The sequence below is a fragment of the Anolis carolinensis genome, chromosome 6, assembly GCF_035594765.1.
Source record: "Anolis carolinensis isolate JA03-04 chromosome 6, rAnoCar3.1.pri, whole genome shotgun sequence".
Lineage (NCBI taxonomy): Eukaryota > Metazoa > Chordata > Lepidosauria > Squamata > Dactyloidae > Anolis > Anolis carolinensis.
The window spans coordinates 28,906,917-28,927,407 of record NC_085846.1 but is presented as its reverse complement, the minus strand read 5'-3'; the positions used below and the strand labels follow the sequence as shown (position 1 = coordinate 28,927,407).

The following is a 20,491-nucleotide window of genomic DNA, read 5'->3' as shown; positions in this document are numbered from 1 at the left end:
CTTTTTCCCATTTTCCCAGGTAGTTGTGTTGCTATCAGGACTACAGAAAACACCACCAACCACCATTTTAACTACAATGCTGGCTCTAAAATTTGTTGCTTGTTTTACCGCAATGGATAATGCCTCACAGTATAAGCCTACCATCCTGCTGAAGTTAGGCAGGTTAACATTTAGGAAGGGAAACCAGTAGGGGATTTGTATAAAAGTATAATATATTTTTAAAAAAATCACTTGGTTGTCATTGGGTTTACCTCTAGCTTTATGATGAGTCAGAATAGTATTTAGCTAACTTGACACATCAAAGGTTCACACAAAGGTTGGAAAGTCATCTCCCTGTCATAACATCTTAAGTATTAAAGTAGAGTAGGGAAATCTGGTTTGATAGATGGGGAAAGCAAGTCATTGATCTGACTTAGAAACACTTAAATAGGGTAACCCAACAATCAGGAAACAAGGCTAGTAAGATTTGGAAACCATCACAGAAGATTGCTGAGAGTTCATTTGTAGGCTTTTGGCTGAGATTTTTTATTGTGGTTCAGGCAGATCCATGGTGAGCAGGCCTGTAGCAAGGGTTTTTTTTAGGGGTTCAACCCCCCCCCCCCCCCGAAATTTTTCATGTTAAAAAAAACCTGGTTTACTCATGATTTTTAACTGGTTAACCAAATCCCCATGCTAAGTTTATGAGACGTAAAACATTAAGAATCCCTCCAGGCACTATCTCAAGCAGATATTGACAGGTCTGAACCCGGGGGTAGGTGGGTCAAGGGTTCAAACCCCCCCCCCCCCTGCAAACTTGGAATAATGTAAGCCAAAAAGTAGAGAGACTAGTTCTGGAATGAGAGTCAGAAGATGAACAATGGCACAAAGAGAGTCAAAATAGCAACAACCCTTGATTTTTGTTTGTGTTTGTGTTTGTGTTTGTCAGGAGCAACTTGAGAAACTGCAAGTTGGTTCTGGTGTGAGAGAATTGGCCATCTGTAAGGATGTTGCCCAGGAGATGCCCGAGTGTTCTGATGTTTTTACTACCCTTGTGGGAGGCTTCTCTCATGTCCCCGCCCGGAGCTGGAGCTGATAGAGGGAGCTCATCTGCACTCTCCCCGAGTTGGATTTGAACCGGCAACCTTCAGGTCAGCAACCCAGTCTTCAAGTCATTGATCTTGCTGTCACAAGGGTTTAACCCACTGCATCACCTGGGACTCCGACAACCCTTGATGGATAGAGGACAATAAAATTACTTTCCTGGAAGTAGGCATTGATCCCTTTCTTCCCAGCCCTCATGGAATGAGGTATAATATTTAAATGTTTGTGCCTTCTAACGTCTTAGCTCAGACCTAGGAAACTTCAAATGAAAAGCACAATGGAGGAAGGAGAATAAAATGATCTAATTTCATGACAGGACAAAACATCAAAGATGTCAAGGCTGTCTTTTTCAGGCACCTGGCACCAGTAGCAGAGAACTGCCTTTCAAACCAAAGGCCACTGAGGAAGACATTTTTTCAGCAGGAATCATTCACGCTTTCGTTCAGTCTCAAAATGTGGGCTATGGACTGCATGGGATTCCAAGACAATTTTTACACTCCATGCTCTCATTTTTTTCCAAAATATATTGCTCCCCAAATGGCCCACTAGCCCTCTGAAATACATAGGATTTGGAGGACAATGCCATTATGTTTCCTCCCTGCACCTTTGTTTTGGGTTCGGTGTGTGTGTGTCTTTTAGTCATTTCTGGATTTGAAGTGGTGAAAAAAAGCCTTTTCTGCATCTAGAACAGTGCAGCATTTCTCAATATAGCAAATAATCCCCACAAACAATTGTACTGAAAATAGCAATCTTTGCACAATGCCAGTGTGTCAGCCATTACCTGCTGCCCATGGAGAGTTTCTAAGAGATAAATAAAGATTTGTAGCTAACAGACACAAACCTAGCACTTGTCCCTGGCAACATCCAAGGTGCATGTGGAGGGAATTATGCATCCCCCAGACCAATGGAAGTTACCCACTCTTTCTATATTGCACACTTCCTCCCAAAAGCGTCTCCTGAGTCAAGCTTAAAATTTGAAGCCTCTTTATAGTTTTGCTTTGGCTTACATTTAGGATTATAAGGCAGATGAGTTCAGCTATATAAACAAACACTGGCTTAGATAGCTGTATTTCCATTATGGCTTAAGAAATACAGGCAAGCATTGTGGGAGATGAGTATAAAGCTCTCTTTTCATGCGTAACAGCAGTAGTTATGGAAGATGCAGAAATGTAGCTTAAGATTCTTTCAGATACCACAACAAACTAGATTGCCTACATTCTGAAATGGCAAATCGAGATGTATATGTCCAAAAAGATAGCAGCCCCACAGGAAATTCTTCTGTGGCAGTGGAAATGTAGGCCAGGGAAGGTTGTTCTGTGTCTGACTTGTGGCTGAAATGAAGCTGGAGGAAATGTTCTTCGGGTCATGTTGGTTGGTGACCCTGTTGGGGTGTGTTTCATCTTTGTGTGCATTAGACCTGGCTTGATACCACAAAGTATTGCCGGTAATCTGAGCGAGATTGCACTATATGTTTGCATTGGCTTGGCTCCCTGCAGATAGCATGCTGTAATGATCATCTTCATCTCACAATTATGCATATTCTGTGCTAAGGAAAAATTGAATTCTGCAACTTGTATCTAGGGAACAATTCAATAATATCAGGTCTAAAGGAAACACTGACAGTATATAGGGCTTTCACAATGTGTTCTGGACTGGTTTAGTCTAGGTTCTTCATTTATACAGAGCATCCTTTGGACTTCAATTAGTCTGTGAACATCATTTTGGAATGAAGTATTGGAACAGCGTTGTACTTTAGGAAAACAGGAGTGAGCTCAAGTAATTCTGAGCTGATTTAATAAATAACAAGACACACTTCTGAAAGGGTATAACCATCAATCTCTCTGCCTGTTTGTCTACTCCTATTTCAATTATACTATTATGCATGGGATGGTTATTGTACAGAGGAAGAGGCTAATGTTTGCTAATCCCCACCTCACCAGAAGCATTTATGCTAGGCTAAACCCAGTTTAGCCTAGCATAAAACTAAACATTCTGGTATGCAGAGATGGAGGATTACAGCATTTATGTATAGTTTGGGGTATTTTGGTGCACTTTTCAGGTGATGCCTGTCCTAGGCCATACTTTACCCACCACTGTATTATACCTTGCTAATCAGAAAATATTGTTTCCCAAATCAAGCTACAACTGGAATTTAAACATCGTTGCAATGTGAGAGGGTATCTTTTCTGGTTTCTGGTTGTGTTGTTGTCATATTTCAGCTACCAGGTTTTTCTTAAGGGGAAAATCAGTGGGGATGATAGGCTGTGTATGATCTCAGAGGCTGACTGGTAGTAAATACACCAATTTATGGAAGCAGTACTTCTGAAAAATGCTTACCCTGGAGAGATAGTGTGGTTTAGTGGTTTGAGTGCATTGGCCTTGGATTTAAAGGTTTACATTCCTACCGCATAACTCATTGGTTGATATTGGGCCAGTTACTCCTTCCATCAGCCTTCCCCTGCTCACAGGGTAGTTGTGAGAATAAAGCAAGGAAGAGGAAAGTCGTGTACATTGCCTTGAGCCAATTAGAGGAAAACCAGGCTATAAATGCAACTAATAAATAATAAATACCGATATGCTCAGTGTTTGAGTCCGGGGTAATTAAGGCAACAGACCAGATCACAAGCTTTTTCTTTCAAAGGGAAGTGGTAGACGTTGCTGGAGGTACAATCATGATTTTTCTAATAGTAAAGATAGCAACCATTTGAAGACTCCAATACCTGATTATGTGTGAATATACCATTGATCTCTTTGTCCCTTGGGTAGGGGCATGTGCAGGTGAGTACATGCTTTTTGTGGATGAGGGTGAATATTTGTCCATAAAAGGGAGTTTCTGTGCTTTGGTGCTATGCCTAGAAATTAATATGCTCTGAGTTAGTAGGTTTCTATATGCATGTTGTTCTCAAGGGACATTTCCATGTGTGTGATTATTTGTGTGAAATAGGATATAGACAGTTGAAGAAGGTGACAAATGTGTTTTCTGTTTTCCAGGTAATTCTTGCAAATACCTCTAGGTTTATACTGTGATAAAATAATCAAATTCCTGTAATCAAAGTAACCCAAATTCTGCAAAAAGAAAAGCTGAATTCTGCATCTTGTATACATTCCAAAATTTAGAAATTTTGTGGCTTCTTTTATGAATGCAAATAATTTATTGCTCCTGCAGTCCCACAAAAGGCAAAGAAATATGTGGGGATATGAAAACTCTGGTGTGATTTAACCCGGTGGCGCAGCGGATTAAACCGTTGAGCTGCTGAACTTGCTGACCAAAAGGTCAGCAGTTTGAATCTGAGAAGCGGGGTGATCTCCCGCTGTTCACCCCAGCTTCTACCAACCTAGCAGTTCAAAACATGCAAATGTGTGTAGATCAATAGGTACCACTCTGGTGGGAAGGTAACGGCGCTCCATGCAGTCATGCTGACCATGTGACCTTGGAGGTGTCTATGGACAACGCAGGCTCTTTGGCTTAGAAATGGAGATGAATACCACCCGCCAGAGTCGGACATGACTAGACTTAATATCAGGGGGAAACCTTTACCTTTACCTATGAATATTGTAAACCACAAAGCATCTTCAGCAGCACCCTCTGTGTGATTTCTGAGAGTTCCTCAGTTCTTGTCTACATATTGTTAAATGCGTATTCATATTTGTTATGACTAGAATCTTTAAAAATAAATTAAAATGAAGCCGGAGATGTTGGGTAGCTACATTCTGCAATTTCACATTCTGTTGGCTTTCTTAATGCTCCTATATAGAGCTGTAACATATATACAGTCACAGTTTGGAAAAATGATCTCCCCCTCCCCAAAGGCTAAGCTGATAGGGAGAATTTGGTAATTCTAGCCTCAAAATTAACATTTCCAAGCTCTGTTAATGAATTGTACCCAAGAATTGCAGAAGCACTCCAGTGTATTATGCAGACTGACCCAGATGTTTCCTGCACTCATACTGCTCTTCACTTGGAAAAGGAGCAACTATGTCTCCTCTCTTACCTTCTATAGTTTGTAATACGGATGTTAGGTGCAGATTTTACATCATTCTGGGGAAAATGTGAATTGAGGTTTTGTACATATGGACAATGTTCATCTTGCACATGAGGATATGTAAGGGAGGGAGGAATACACAGGATCCATATCTCTCTAGTGGAGCTGGTAAGTTGATGAACTGAACCTGAATGTTTTGGTTGGTTAAGTTTTCTTTAAACACTGTGTCTGTTGCAGAGGAAGCACAAGCAACCAAGGCCACCAGATGTGGAGATACAAACATGATGGCCCTTTCTGTCCTTTCCCATCTTTCATCGTGTTTGTTTTGAATCTATGTTTTTAAACAAAAATATTTCCTGATGTTGTTTGTTTAAAAATAAAACCAACCCACACCACCGTTTTATCCAATATATTTACCTCCTGCACCCCCTCGTTCATCCCCAGCCCTCTGACCCCCACCCCACAAATCCCTTTCTGAATTTGTTCCTGAATGTCCTCCTTTCCTGTCCTTAACTAGGCGTCGAGCGAATTGCAGGAGGGAAGAAACCTGGACTCTGTTCCCTTTGTTTAAAGTCACCAGGTTAGTAAACGGGGTGACTGGATCCATGGGTGGGATGGACGTTTCAGACCCTCGTCCCTTCCATCCTCCACCATTTAAGTGTTCCTCCAAAACCACCCATCCACCCTGCCACCATTCTAATCATTGCAACCACCTCATGTAGCACTAAGATCTCCTTTTCTAATCAACTCATTTCCTATTATCTGATTCTTGGTAGTTTTGGCGCTCTTAATGTCAAAAGAAAGGAAAACACTGTTGCTTCTTGATTTGGAAAGTAAGATGCTAAAACTACTTTTCCTAAGGGGGAAGAATTGGTGTTCTTGAATGTCTACTGACTTTGTAAAGGTATCAGAACTGTTAAACCATTCTTGGCCAAGGAAGAGCCAGTAACTGTTGAGCAATGTTCTACTATTTCTTTGGTTTGGTGCTTGTGTTCATTGTGACTTGGAGTTCTTGATGCTTTGGGTTGCTGGTCAGACATTGTTGACTCCAAAGAACATTTGACTTCAAATGCTCCTAGGAAGTATCGGCTATTCCCATCATGTTTTGAGCTTCAAAATTGATCTAGGGAAGCCTGTATCATGTGGTAGCAATGCGCTGTATGTCTCTGAGTGGACATTTTTTAGCATGGCAGGAGAGAAGTTTAAAAGATTTTCCCTTCAATAGCAGGGGACGAGTCTGTCATGTGGAGGTGGCAAAGCAGAAACAGGTTGCACATGGCATTGTTTCTATGCTAGTTTGTCACCTTTGTGTGATAAAGCCCTAAGACAGCTGGTGTATTGACAATCTCTACTGTTGGTTGCTTATGCAAAAATGCTGTTTATGCTAGTAGCCTACCCCATTGTGATGCTCCCCTTATGTTTTATATTTCAATTCTCATCATGGCCTTCATTAGAATTGCAGCCCAATGCAACTGAAGGTCACCATGCTTAAGAGGACTATAATAGCAGAAATTTAATATGTTTTTAAAAGTCTGTTCATGCAATCTGTTGATGGTATTGGGTTTTGTTTTGTTTTGTATTTTGTAAAGAAAACAGCTTTTTCCCATGCCTTATTTACTATGTAAAATACCTCAGTTTTCCAAAGGCTGGAGTCTGAGTGAATATAGAAGAAGGCTCAGGGTCAGCTGCAGTGGTTTCCTTATTGCTTCTGTCATATCCAGCAGTTTTTATTCAAAGAGACTCCATCCTTAGGAGAACGACTGTGGTTGTATTGTAGCAAAGACTTTTCAAAAAACAATAAGAATATAATAATGGAAAAGCAAAATGCACTGCAGTCCTCAAAGTAGCAGCCCCTGCTGCGTCTGTCACAATAATAGATTTTATTTCCACGGCAAGTGCCGACTTCAAATGTTTTTGGTGAGACGCATTTTAAAGTGAGACAGCTGCCAAGAAAAAGCTTAAACCTATTTAAATTAGAAGGACTTTTTTTTAAAAAAAGTGAAACATTCAAAGAATAGAAATGTGTACTGTTATTATTTATTCATCTTTTTTGTCAGCCTCATAAATACGTTCCAAAAAGTTACTAGCTGTCATGAAAAAAAATGTAGCCTGATGGATCATACGCTACCTTATCTTATGAATGAAAGTAAGGTTTAACTGCCCATTATGTTCAAGATATTTAGGGCATGGACATAGAACCCTAACCTGGATCAGAAACACAAGGTGTGGCTGCCAATTTTCTGTCCATATCCTCACCAAATCAGAGCAGCACCAAATTATGCCAAGATGTTTATATCTTTTGGCTCCCAAAACATGGGGTCTAGGGGCAATTCTCTTCCTCCAGGTCTTATACGAGGTAGGCACCTTTACTCACATTGGTAAAGGCTCCCAGAGATGTCCAGGAGCTCTCTGGACCTCAGTGGCTGCCACTCCACTGACAAACAACAACAAAGGTAAGTGCCATCTTCCTTTTCCCTGTGCCATGGAGCTCGGAGAATATGGAATGGGAGCACTACCCCATGTTAACAGTTGGGCCAGTTCAGAATTAGAATTGGACCAGCTTTTCACACATACCATAAAAGTTATATATTTGGATGTTTGCTATTTTTTTTCTGGATATGCTCTGAAGTAATCCACATTTTTTTTGCTAACACAGTATAAAATCAGGCTACCCAGTTTAACCTTGCATTAGGGTCTGGAAGTCCCTGGATGTCATCTGGAAAGATCATCTGGTCACAGTACTGAGACGGCTTTGGTCGCCTTGGTGGATGACCTCCGCAGAGAGCTAGACAGGGGGAGTGTGTCCCTTCTGGTTCTCCTGGACGTCTCAGCAGCTTTCGATACCATCGACCATGGTATCCTTCTGGGACGGCTCTCTGGGATGGGCCTTGGGGGTACTGCGCTCCAGTGGCTCCAGTCCTTCCTGGAGGGCCGTTCCCAGTTGGTGAAGCTGGGTGATACCTGCTCGGACCCCTGGCCTTTGACCTGTGGGGTCCCGCAAGGTTCCATTTTATCCCCCATGCTCTTTAACATCTACATGAAACCGCTGGGCGAGGTCATCCGGAGTTTTGGAGTTGGGTGCCATCTCTACGCAGATGACACTCAACTCTACTACTCATTTCCACCTAATTCCAAGGAAGCTCCTCAGATACTGAACCAGTGCCTGGTCGCTGTAATGGCCTGGATGAGGGCGAACAAGCTGAAGCTCAATCCTGACAAGACAGAGGTCCTCGAGGTCAGTCGCAAGTCTGATCGGGGTATTGGGTGGCAACCTGTGCTCGATGGGGTCGCACTCCCCCTGAAGGCGCAGGTCCGCAGCTTGGGGGTCCTCCTGGACTCATCACTGACACTTGAGGCTCAGGTGTCGGCGGTGGCCGGGAGGGCCTTTGCACAATTAAAGCTTATGCGCCAGCTGCGACCATACCTCGTGAAGTCTGACTTGGCCACGGTGGTCCACGCCTTAGTCACCTCTAGACTGGATTATTGCAATGCACTCTACGTGGGGTTGCCCCTGAAGACGGCCCGGAAACTTCAGTTAGTCCAACGTGCGGCTGCCAGGTTGTTAACTGGAGCAAACTACAGGGAGAGATCTACTCCCCTGTTTAAGGAGCTCCACTGGCTACCGATTATTTTCCGGTCCCAATTCAAGGTGCAGGTTCTTACCTATAAAACCCTAAACGGTTTGGGACCCGCCTACCTTTGTGACCGCATCTCCCGCTATGAACCCACTCGTCCTCTTCGTTCATCCGGTAGGGCACTTCTTTCGCTCCCGCCACCATCCCAGGCTCGGTTGGCGGGGACGAGGGAGCAGGCCTTTTCTATTGTTGCTCCCCGGATCTGGAATTCCCTTCCGGAGGAGATCCAGCAAGCACCCACCCTGGCTTCCTTCAAAAAGCTGCTTAAAACCTGGCTCTTCCGCTGCGCCTTTGGATAACCGAGCCCATAGCTATAGTAGTTGCACAGGCCACCTCTTTGACTTGAAACACTGCACTTTATTCCTCTGCCCCAAAGCATCTTAGAATATCACATTGCATTTTAGTTCTAGTGATCCCTCCAGGCCATCCTCTCCTCCATCCCAGTGGTCATTTTTTTTTCTTCCTCTTTCTTTGCAGATTCATGTTATTTGAGTGATTATATTCCTTCTGCTTATGTGATTGTTTTATTCAATTGTTATGTTTTGTTTTTGTTTCTAATTCTTATAGCATTTTATAGTGTTTTCAGTGTTTTATTGTACAATGTTTTATGCTGATTTTATATTGGAAACCACCCCGAGTCCCTTTCGGGAGAGAGGGCGGTATACAAATAAACTTTTACTTACTTACTTACTTCTGGAGTTCAGTGCCATCTGTAGGCAGATGACACTCAACTCTATTACTTGTTTTTACCTGATGCAAGGATGCAGTCCTGATCCTGAACTGGTGCCTGTCGGCTGTGATGGACTGGATGAGGATGAGCAAATTGAAATTGAATCCAGACAAGGCAGAAGGACTACTCGTCAGCCATAGGGCTGATCAGGGTATTGGGCTGCAACCTGTGCTGGATGGGGTCACACTCCCTCTGAAGGCACAGATTCGTAGTCTGGGGGTTCTCCTGGATTCAGCACTAACTCTGGAGGCCCCAGATGTCAGCAGTGGCCGGGAGGGCCTTTGCACAGTTAAAGCTTGTGTGCCAACTGTGCCTATACCTTGAAAAGCCTGATCTAGCCATGGTAGTATATGCCTTCGTCACATCCAGGTTAGATTTCTGTAACATGCTCTAACGTAGGGCTGCTCCAGAAGAGCATTTGGAAACTTCAACTGGTTCAAAGGTCAGCAGCTAGACTGCTTAGAGGGGCAGGATATAGAGAAAGAACTACTCAGTTCCTGAAGCAGCTACACTGGCTGTTTCCGAGCGCAATTCAAGGTGCTGGCTTTTGCCTATAAAGCCCTAAACAATTCAGGCCCAGGCTACTTTAGGGACCACATCTCCTCCTTCAAACCCACATGAGCCCTGAGATCATCAGGAGAGTACGGTTGGTGAGAAAGAGAAAGAGGGCCTTTTCGATGGTGGCTCTGGAACTCCCTTACTAGAGAGGTGCAATTGGCCCCCTCCTTGCTGGCCTTTAGATCTCAAATTAAGACCTTCTTGTGGAGCCAGGCCTTCCCAGATGAATTATAATAGGCAACTACCAGTTAGTGGCCAGTAATACCTACCTCTTAAATGCTATTCTGGACCTGGCAATGTGACACAGTCTAATGAAAATGGAGTCGTCTTAGGATCTTGGATAACCTGTTTTACAAATAACCTCAGTGGCCAGAGGATAGGAAATTTTAATGGTATATTTGTTGTAAGAGATTAATTTATTGTTTATGGTTTAGGCAATTGGGCATCTGTGTTGTTGTTTTATGTCTTGTTGATTTTTTTTTGTAATTTCTGTATTTTAACTACTGTAAGCCACTTTGAGTCCCAGCCATGTGAGAAAAACAGGATAAAAATGAAATAATAATAATAATAATAATAATAATAATAATAATAATAATAATGGCACACTTTGGGATATGTGGCCTTTGTAGACAAACCCCTAGTCTATTTAAGATCAAGCTTTAACTCAGGCAGTCTGAGTTCCAATCAAAAACAGACCTTGAAGAGAGTGGGCTTTATCTCATGAAAGCCCACTGCTGATACAGTATTTTAAAGCATTGTCTGTTTAGGGCCATGTTTTCCCCATGAACCTGGACAGGGACTTAAAGAGAGGACTTTCTCACAGTTCTGCTACCCTTGATGGTATGGCTAGGGCAAATGTGAGAGAAGGTGTTCGTAGTGGCCATTTTTAGGATCTAGAATTCCCTGCCAAATACCGTTATCCTGGGCTTGCTACACTCCTTTCTGCAAGGGAGAAGGTTTCATTCTGTCAGGTCTCTGAAAAACTAGGTGGTTGCTGAGGTGGGTTTTGTACCAGTTGGCTGAAATTGTTTTTCTGCGTTGTTTTAGTATGGGAAGTCTATTAAAGCATGCTCCACATATTAATGAACCTTATTCAGAGATGAAACCCTTGAGACCTTGAGGCAGAACATATCAGCTACCTCCCTAGACAAATATTGTAAGCCAGTACAATTACTATTTCTACACATACAAGTCATTCAGTGGAACAATTATCAAGCAAGGTTTCTGCAATTGTAAAGGGGGGGGGTGCTATTAAATCATGAGCAAAATTTCTTAAAGTAATAGAAAGACTGAACAGAGAAAAAATGCCTCTCCAAAATGCCATTATTCTACTATGATTATCAATGTTATTGCCAAAAAATATGGTTTTCTTAGTCATATTTTGAATGAGACAAATCACAACTGTTGTGGGAATGTATGATTTTAACTCTATTAAAGCCTACTATTCTTGTACCTCAGTTGGCAAAGCCTCTGAGAAAATGTTTAACCATCGAAATGGAAATTATTATTAAAATGAAGGTTGATAAAAGAAAAAAAATCATCACTGGACACACACACATACACACACACATTTTTTATTGTAAAAGTAGGTAGAATATATCAATTTTAGTAACCATTTCATAGTACAAACAGAATATTAATCGCTTACTTTTCATAACATTGCCGATTCCGCATTTGGTGCTTCACTTTGGAAGGCATGTGGGTGGAGCCTGCTATGCGTTCCGTAAGGGTGCATGGCAGGCCCCATCCTTGCCATGATTTAAAGTGGTAAAATGGGGGGAAATGTCCCATGTGAAGAGGTTCTTAGTGAACAACATGTTAAACATGAGCCAACAGTGTGATGCAGCATCTAAAAAAGCCATGGCTGCATCAAAAGGAGTATAGAACCTGGATCAAGGGAAGCCATGGTGACTTTGTATTCTGCTTTGGTGGTTAGACCTCACCAGGAATAATGTGTCCAAGTCTGGGCACCACAGTTCAAAAGAGATATTGACAAGTTAGAAGGTGTCTAGAGGAGGGCAACTAAAATGATAAAGGTCTGGAGACCATGCCCTATGAGGAGCATTCTTAAAAAGCTGGGCATGTTTAGCCTGCAGAAGAGAAGGTTGAGAAGAGACATGATGGTGCTGTTTAAATATTTGAAAGGATGTCATAGGGAAGAGGGAGCAGGCTTGTTTTCTGTTGTCCTGGAGGCTAGGACTTGGAGCAATGGGTTCAAATTACAGGAAAGGCATTTCCACTTGAACATTAGAAAAATCTTCCTGACCGTGAGTTATTCAGCAGTGGAACTTGTTGCCTCAGAGTGTAGCAGAAGCTCCCTCCTTGAACGCTTTTAAACAGAGGCTGAATGACCATCCCTCAGGGGTACTTTGATTGTGTTTTTCCTGCATGTCAGGGGGTTGGACTAGATGGCCCATGCAGTCTCTTCCAACTCTGATTTAGAGCATTGAGTGTGATTAAGTGAGAGAAAATGCCTTTTGGCAATGGGATTGTGGCAGTTGTAAAGTGGAAAGTGAGTGTCCTTCCACACAGCCATATAACCCAGAATATCAAGGCAGAAAATCCCACAATATCTGCTTTGAACTGGGTTATCTGAGTCCACACTACTTATATTCCATTTCAAAGCAGATAATGAGGGATTTTATGGATTTTAACTTAGATGTGTTTTAAATTTTGTATAATGTGTTTTTTTACTCTGTAATGTTATTCATTTTTATATGAATTGTTTTTTGGTGTATTGTTTTCGGGCATTGAATTTTGCCTATTTATTGAAAGCCGCCTTGAGTCCCCTCAGGTGATAAAGGCAGGGTAAAAATGCTGCAAATAAATAAACAAATAAATAAATATTCAACTGTATGGAAGGGGCCTAAGTCAAATAGCAACATGACTAGGGGAATATAGAAGATAACTTTTGGCTGGCATTATTTTTCTAGTTACTAAAGTGGAAATAGAAACCTCACATAGTCATTGCTGCTAAGATAACGGTATTGGTTGTGAGACTAACATGGGGAACAACATAGCTGCTTTCCAATGTTTAGATCATATTCATATTGAACTTGTTTTTGAACTATAACTTCCAGACTGAATTCCCTTGATGGTTGGGGAATTCTAGAGTTGTAGTCCCAAAAGCAGCTTTGTGATCCAGAGGTGACCAGTTGCTTCTATATCAGGGGAACAATAAATGCACTCTTCGCCTCATTCAGATGTTAAATCCTGTGTCCAAAACCTACTAGAGCAGTGGTTCTCAACCTGTGGGCCACGGCCCCCGGTGGGCCATGAGACCTAAAATAAGGTCTGAGAAATATGTGGGGAAAATAAGCTCTAGATTATTAAATATAGTTTTCTGTGGGCGAGCGGATGGCAACTACTGGATGGCAAATGTTCTGTATCAGAAACCAGAACTGATGTGGTCTATTCAATTAAATTGTCTGAATCAGCACCCCAAATAACCAAACCAAATCTAAAGTTGACCAAAAACTTATTCATAACCCTTTTGGTAGTAATGTTGGAGAGTGGTCAAAGTGGTCCCTGGTCAAAAAAGAGTTGGGAATCACTGTAGTAAAGGGATGGGTAAAGAACTTTGGATGTCTTTTAAGTTCTTGAGTAAAACCCAGAGTGGATTCACCACACCATGGATGCACCATGGATGCCATCACTGAGCAGCAGAGAATTGGGAAGAAATGACTCTTTCAACAGATGCTAGGGTGCTACAAGAACAGCCTTTCAGTTTGTCACTTGAATAAGCCCTTAGTGAGTAATCCAGTGAAACTGATTTGCAGCAACTTTAATGCAGAGGAAAGCACTCCTTCAAGTGGTGCATAATTAACCCATACAATTAATTGCTACAAGATACAGTGATGGCCATGGGCAGAGACAGCTGGGAGTCTCCCACCCCTGGAAGACGCTTCACTCCCCCACCTCCAATTCTTTGCAGTTTAAAAAAGACGTTACTCACGTTTCGCTCAATGTACCCCCATTTTTGTGACTAAGCTGAGCAATTGGTTGGAAATGGATGAAAGCCACCAACAGTTGATTGCTCCTTATTACAAAGTGCAGTAAAATTCCAAGCAGGAAAGCAACATTGGCAGATATTGGAGACGGAGGGAGACACAGCTGTGGGCAACAGCTTCCTGTTGCATGATCTTCTTTTATTCATTTTTCAAGCTTGCCCTATCTCATGTTATTAAAAGCTCAGTCCTCCAATGTTGTGGAGTCGGGAGAGAATATTCTGTGTACCTTTCAATATTTGCCTGTAAAACCTCCAAAATGTTAAGAATATGACAAGAGCCCTGCTGAATCAAATCAAAAAGCACCTCCAGTCAAACATTCTGCTGCACACAGTGGTCAACAAGATGCTTTTGAGAATCATACAGGGAGGAAGTAAGGTTAACAGCCCTCTCTAGCTGTTGTTCCTCAGCAGCTAGCTATTGACCTGAAGGTAGCGTAGAGTCATGTTGACTAATAGCAGTGATAATCTTATGTTCCCTGAGTATGACTCCCTTCTTGAAGGTTTCTCAACTCAGAGATCAGTTGGCATGTGTTGTGGCAGTTAATTCCATGAGTTAACTCTGTTAACTCAGATGCTTTCTTTTACCGGTTTGGAATATTCCACCAATCTCACTCACTGGAAAAGCTATTTTTAAAAAAATAATAGTCCCCATAGCTCCTCTATGTAGATGATCACTGGCCATGCTAGCTGGAGGATTCTGGCATAGTAGTCCAAACAAGTAATGTTTCCAACACTGTGTCTTTGATAGACCACCATGGTTCCTACCTGTCTACTTTGTTTACATCCACTTGCATTTAAGATAACTTTATTTCCTGTTTTCCATGTCAGTCTCCATGATGATTTCCCAAGCTGCTTCCTTTTCCCACTTTCAGGAAGTTTTTTCCTAACTAACTGAGAAACTAGTAGGAAAAGCAGCAGAGGCAAGTGAGTAGAGATTGTGTATAGGAGACGATTGAGAAAATGATGTTTGTTCTCCCAGGCCACTTAACAATTCTCTCTTAACCCTCCCACTTAGTGCCTCCTTGGAGAGAGACCCGAGCATCAGCCGCACTCCCAGTTGCCATATAATTGCCCTCCCGCAGCAGGCAGCACGGGGAGAAATCAGTCACAGCCTCAATGGCTTTATAATAACTCTGTGCTTCAAGTCAATTTCCATTCTGCCTTTTAATTAAAATTACCATTTTTCTGAACAACAAAAGGCACGAAACAAAAAACATGCCCAGGCAAAAAATAGCAAACATACAAACAAATATTGCTGTCTTAATTCATATGATTCTATTTCAATCCTGGCATTTCTGCATTTACAATTGAGCCTGCTCCCTGCTCAAGGAGACTGTATGCTCACACCAAATCCCTGTGGTTCAAGGAGGCTCTCCAAGGTGTTTGACTCTACAGAATAATGGAAATAACACTTTGGAATATTCTTATGACGATATTTAGGAGAGGAGGATGAATGGTGCACACATATCAATTTGCATGTGCAGCCATCCATTCTATAAGTCTGTGTACCAGCTCACCTGCAGACACTAAAAATAAGAGTCCCAAGACTCCCTGAAAAGTATTTGGCAAGGAATATTTAGCCTTCCAGTTGACATACACTTCACAGAAGCCCCAGTTACCATAACCAATGGTAAAAGCCTACAAGCGAGACATTAGCACTTGTATTCCCCTGTAACTTGTGCTGAGATGTTTATTGCTTCCAATATAGGAGGTAATGCAAAGCCATCAGGATTACTAGCCACCAATAATCGTATCCTCCATTTACGTAAGCTCTTTTTAAAAGTTTTCACATTATAGGCTGTCAATTACAATATATACTTATATATGTATCTATCTATCTATCTATCTATCTATCTATCTATCTATCTATCTATCTATCTATATTTCTGTGTGCATATGCATTTAGTCAAAATCGATCCAAAACTCCCGAGTAATTCCTCAGAATGGGGAAGTGCTAGTGACAGCTGTAGCCATTAGTGTACTTCAACTCATATTAGAAAGGAACCACCCACATTTCTGAGGCTGGATCTACATGGCCATATAATCCAGATTATCAATGCAGATAATCCAGAATTGTCTGCCTTGAACTGGATTAAATGAGATTACACTGCCAAAGCAGATAATCTGGATTTTATCTGGCAATGTAAATGGAATCTAAGTAATGTGGTAAAATGCATGAGCTTCATTTGTTTCCAGGAGAACCTACAAGTAACACCATAGAATCATCTATATATATAAAAGAGTGATGGCATCACGGCAATTCACAAAACAACAAAAGTACAGGCCCCCCAACCTCAAAATTTGACAACACAACCCATCATCCATGCCTCAAGGTTGATACAACAAAAAGAAAAGAAAAATAAAGTCCTAATTAGAGGGAGAGCAATAATTTTTTTTATCCAATTGCTGCCAGTTTAGAGGGCTAATCTCTGCCCACTTGGTTGCCTAGCAACCAAGGGACAGCCAGGTTTCAGTTAGGGGACAGGCAGACTTAGGCTTCACTTAGGCTTCTTCCACAGATTATCTAATTTGCACTGGATTATATGGCAGTGTAGACTCAAGGCCCTTCCACACAGCTATATAACCCATTTATAATCTTATATTATCTGCTTTGCACTGGATTATCTTGACTCCGCACTACCATATAATCCACTTCAGTGTGCATTTTATACAGCTGTGAAGAAGGGGCCTCAGATAATCCAGTTCTGAGCAGATAATATAAGATTAGAAATATACAGTAGAGTCTCACTTATCCAATGTAAACAGGCCGGCAGGATAAATGAATATGTTGGATAATAAGAAGGGATTCAAGAAAAGCCAATTAAACATCAAATTAGGTAATCATTATACAAATTAAGCACCAAAACATCATATTATACAACAAATTTGACAGAAAAAGTAGTTCCATGCGCAGTAATGCTATGTAGTATTTACAGTAGAGTCTCACTTATCCAACACTCGCTTATCCAATGTTCTGGGTTATCCAACACATTTTTGTAGTCAATGCTTTCAATATATCGTGATATTTTGGTGCTAAATTCATAAATACAGTAATTACTATATAGCATTACTGTGTACTGAACTACTTTTTCTGACAAATTTGTTGTCTAACATGATGTTTTGGTGCTTAATTTGTAAAATCATAACTTAATTTGATGTTTAATAGGGTTATCCTTAATTCCTCATTATCCAACATATTTGCTTATCCAACATTCTGCCGGCCCGTTTATGTTGGATAAGTGAGACTCTACTGTACTGTATTTACAAATTTACCACTAAAATATCACAATGAATTTAAAACACTGACTACAAAAGCATTGATTATGAAAAGGCAGACTGCGTTGGATAATCCAGAACATTGTATAAGCGAATGTTGGATAAGTGAGATTCTTCTTTAATATGAAATAATTACTGGGATAGAATAATGCAGAACAATATAATCTCTAAAACCAGGACAGTAAATAAACAGGGGAATTCCACACAGGAAACAATCAGGGCCAGCTAACACCTCCCAACAAAGTATTCCCATCATCAAAGTCTGGCAAATCCTGTTTTCTTAGGGCCACAGACAGTAGAAGCACATAAAATATCGCAAACAACATCACTCTGAAAACAAGGGTATTCCAGACAGGAAACAATCAGGGCCAGCTAACACCTCCCAACAAAGTATTCCCATCATCAAAGTCTGGAAAATCCTCTGTTTTCTCAGGGCCACAGACAGTAGAAGCACATAAAATATCGCAAACAACACCACTCTGAAAACAAGGGAATTCCAGACAGGAAACAATCAGGGCCAGCTAACACCTCCCAACAAAAAATTCACTCAGGGAGGAAACAGCCAGGCTTTAAAGCTGCAAGGCCATTACATCCTAATCATTTTTCCTAATTGCAGCATTCATACTTGCCTCCAACAAACAAAAAAAAACCAATCAGAAATATTGTATATTCACAACCTTTAGGAAATAATATCCCCTGATGGCACAGCGTGTTAAAGCGCTGAGCTGCTGAACTTCTCGACTAAAAGGCCACAGGTTTGAATTGGGGGAGCGGAGAGAACCCCCACTGTTAGCCCCAGCTTCTGCCAACCCAGAAGTTCGAAAACATGCAAATGTGAGTGCATCAATAGGTACTGCTCCGGCGGGAAGGTAACGCCGCTTCATGTAGTCATCCCACATGACCTTGGAGGAGTCTACAGACAACGCCGGCTCTTCGGCTTAGAAATGGAGTAAGACACAACTGGACTTAATGTCTGGGGAAAACCTTTACCCTTGACCTTAACTACCACCAATTCCTCAATACTTTATTTCCCATACCACCATACTTCGCCACAGCAACGCATGGCCGGGCACAGCTAGTAGTATTATAGAATAACAGAGTTGAAAGAGATAGACCACATGGAACATCTAGTCCAACCCCCTGCAATGCAGGAAAAGCACAATCAAAGTACCCCTGACAGATGGCCATCCAGCCTCTGTTTAAAAGCCTCCAAGGAAGGAGCTTTTACCACAACTTCCTAATGGTTGTTGTATGTTTTCCGGGCTGTATAGCCATGTTCTAGAAGTATTCTCTCCTGATGTTTCGCCCACATCTATGGCAGGCATTCTCAGAGGTTGTGAGGTATGGAGAAACTAAGCAAGGAAGGTTTATATATATCTGTGGAAAGTCCAGGGTGAGAGAAGAACTCTTTGTCAGTTGGAGGCCAGTGTGAATGTTGTAGTTAATCACCCTAATTAGCATTGAATAGCTTCATCTCCTGGCTTCCTCCTGCCTGGGGGCATCCTTTGTTCAGTCTCATTAGCTGCCCCTGGTTCCCATGTCTGGAACTCCTCTGTTTTCAGAGTGTTGCTTCTTATTTACTGTTCTGATTTTTTAGTTTTTTTAATACTGGTAGCCAGATTTTGTTCATTTTCATGGTTTCCTCCTTTCTGTTGAAGTTGTCCACATGCTTTTGATTTCAATGGCTTCTGTGTAGTCTGACATGATAGTTGTTGGAGTTGTCGAGCATTTCTTCCTAATGGCTACGACTGTCACTGGCACTTCCCCATTCTGAGGAATAACCTTACCTTATCCATAGGTTGTATCAAAATCCATAATTTGGGGTCCAGAACCTGTCCTTAATTTATACATGAGGTTGAATTATACACGAGTCTATGGTACTTTTTATTATTCTACAGTCGATGTGCTGTGATGAAAGTACTTTCCTGCATCTGGCCTTAGTTTCTCACCACTGAGCTTCTTTCGATGACCCCACTATTATTTCCATTGACTGTCTCAGTGCTATTTCTATTCACTATTGTTATACCCCCTTTTTAGGGTTTTTTCAAGTTAAAGACAGAGGCAGCATGTAATCCAAACCAAGGGAGTGGCAGAACATCTTATTGTAAATCACAGATGATGGCATTCTTTCTGCTTGAACCAGAGATTGTTGTGCACTCATGATCCCCAAGCACTGTAACATGTCATTTTAAGGGAGTTGCATAACTCTTCAGTTACTTTGGATGCAATGTTCTACATCTGGAAGAATTAGGAGAGCAAATTGTTGTCTTTTCTCAACAATTTTGGGACAAAACACCATGATCTCCAGAACATTAGTTTGTATCTTGCAAAAAAAAAAAAAAAAGTTTCAGCTGGCAACCCAATTGGCAAGAGACTAGCAGCCTACATTCCTTTCTTTCTAGACATCTGGGCAGCAATCTATTCTACCTTTTAGCCTCCCATCCCTAAGCAGAAGGATCCCCCCACCCCAAAGTGGCAGCTGCACTGCTTCTGGAGTGACAAAGAAGTTGAGTGTTACTATGGCTAGAGAAAGTAAATCCTTCCTAAGGTTGTGACAGCTACCCTGTCGGTTCTAGAGGCTGGAGGGGTTTAATTCCTATGCTTTCTGACATTTTTGTGAGTGGCAACCTGGGGCATCTGAAAATGCTGGTTTGTTGTGCAAGCTTTTGATTTTGTCAAAACTAGAAAGGTGCAGAATTGCTCTGTGCCACAATATGTCTCTTTAAATAGAAACAAGAGTTGAAGAAGGAAGGAGAGACACTTTCTTCATAAGGTACTTTTGACCTGAGAAGTTACTATGTGCACTTTTGAAGTCTGCCAGATGCATTTTACATCATTATGGTATGGGGATAGTTGTGTTTGCATATTCATTTTCTCCTCCTCTTGATGTTTGTTTTTCCCCATTTCTCTCTTATGCAGAAATTTGTCATGTATTATAAACATCTTTGCATATATAAAAATCTTGCATACTCAGAGATGGAAATTATTAGTCTTTCATACAGCATTGTGTCTTCTAAAAGCAGCGAATACACCTCTGTTAGTAATAATACAATAATAATAATAATAATAATAATAATAATAATAATAATAATAATAATAATACTTTATTTATATTCCGTTCTATCTCCCCGAGGGAACTTTGAGCAGATTAAAACATTCACAGATAGGCAAACATTCAGTGCCTTTAATACAATGGAATAACAATAACATACAAATACAC

The 20,491-nt window shown here is 41.3% G+C and overlaps 1 protein-coding gene across 13 annotated transcripts in view; it reads left to right on the top strand.

Moving 5' to 3' along the window:
- Positions 1-20,491, top strand: part of srcin1 (SRC kinase signaling inhibitor 1) — a 366,662-nt gene that overhangs the window by 64,320 nt on the left and 281,851 nt on the right. For 10 of the 13 annotated variants that reach the window (XM_062984357.1, XM_062984358.1, XM_062984343.1 and 7 more), the window contains exon 2: positions 5,581-5,643. The exons of the other annotated variants lie outside the window; for them this stretch is intronic. In XM_062984357.1, the coding sequence (XP_062840427.1) occupies positions 5,581-5,643 (63 nt within the window). The remainder of the gene's footprint in view (positions 1-5,580; positions 5,644-20,491) is intronic. 13 annotated transcript variants of the gene reach the window in all.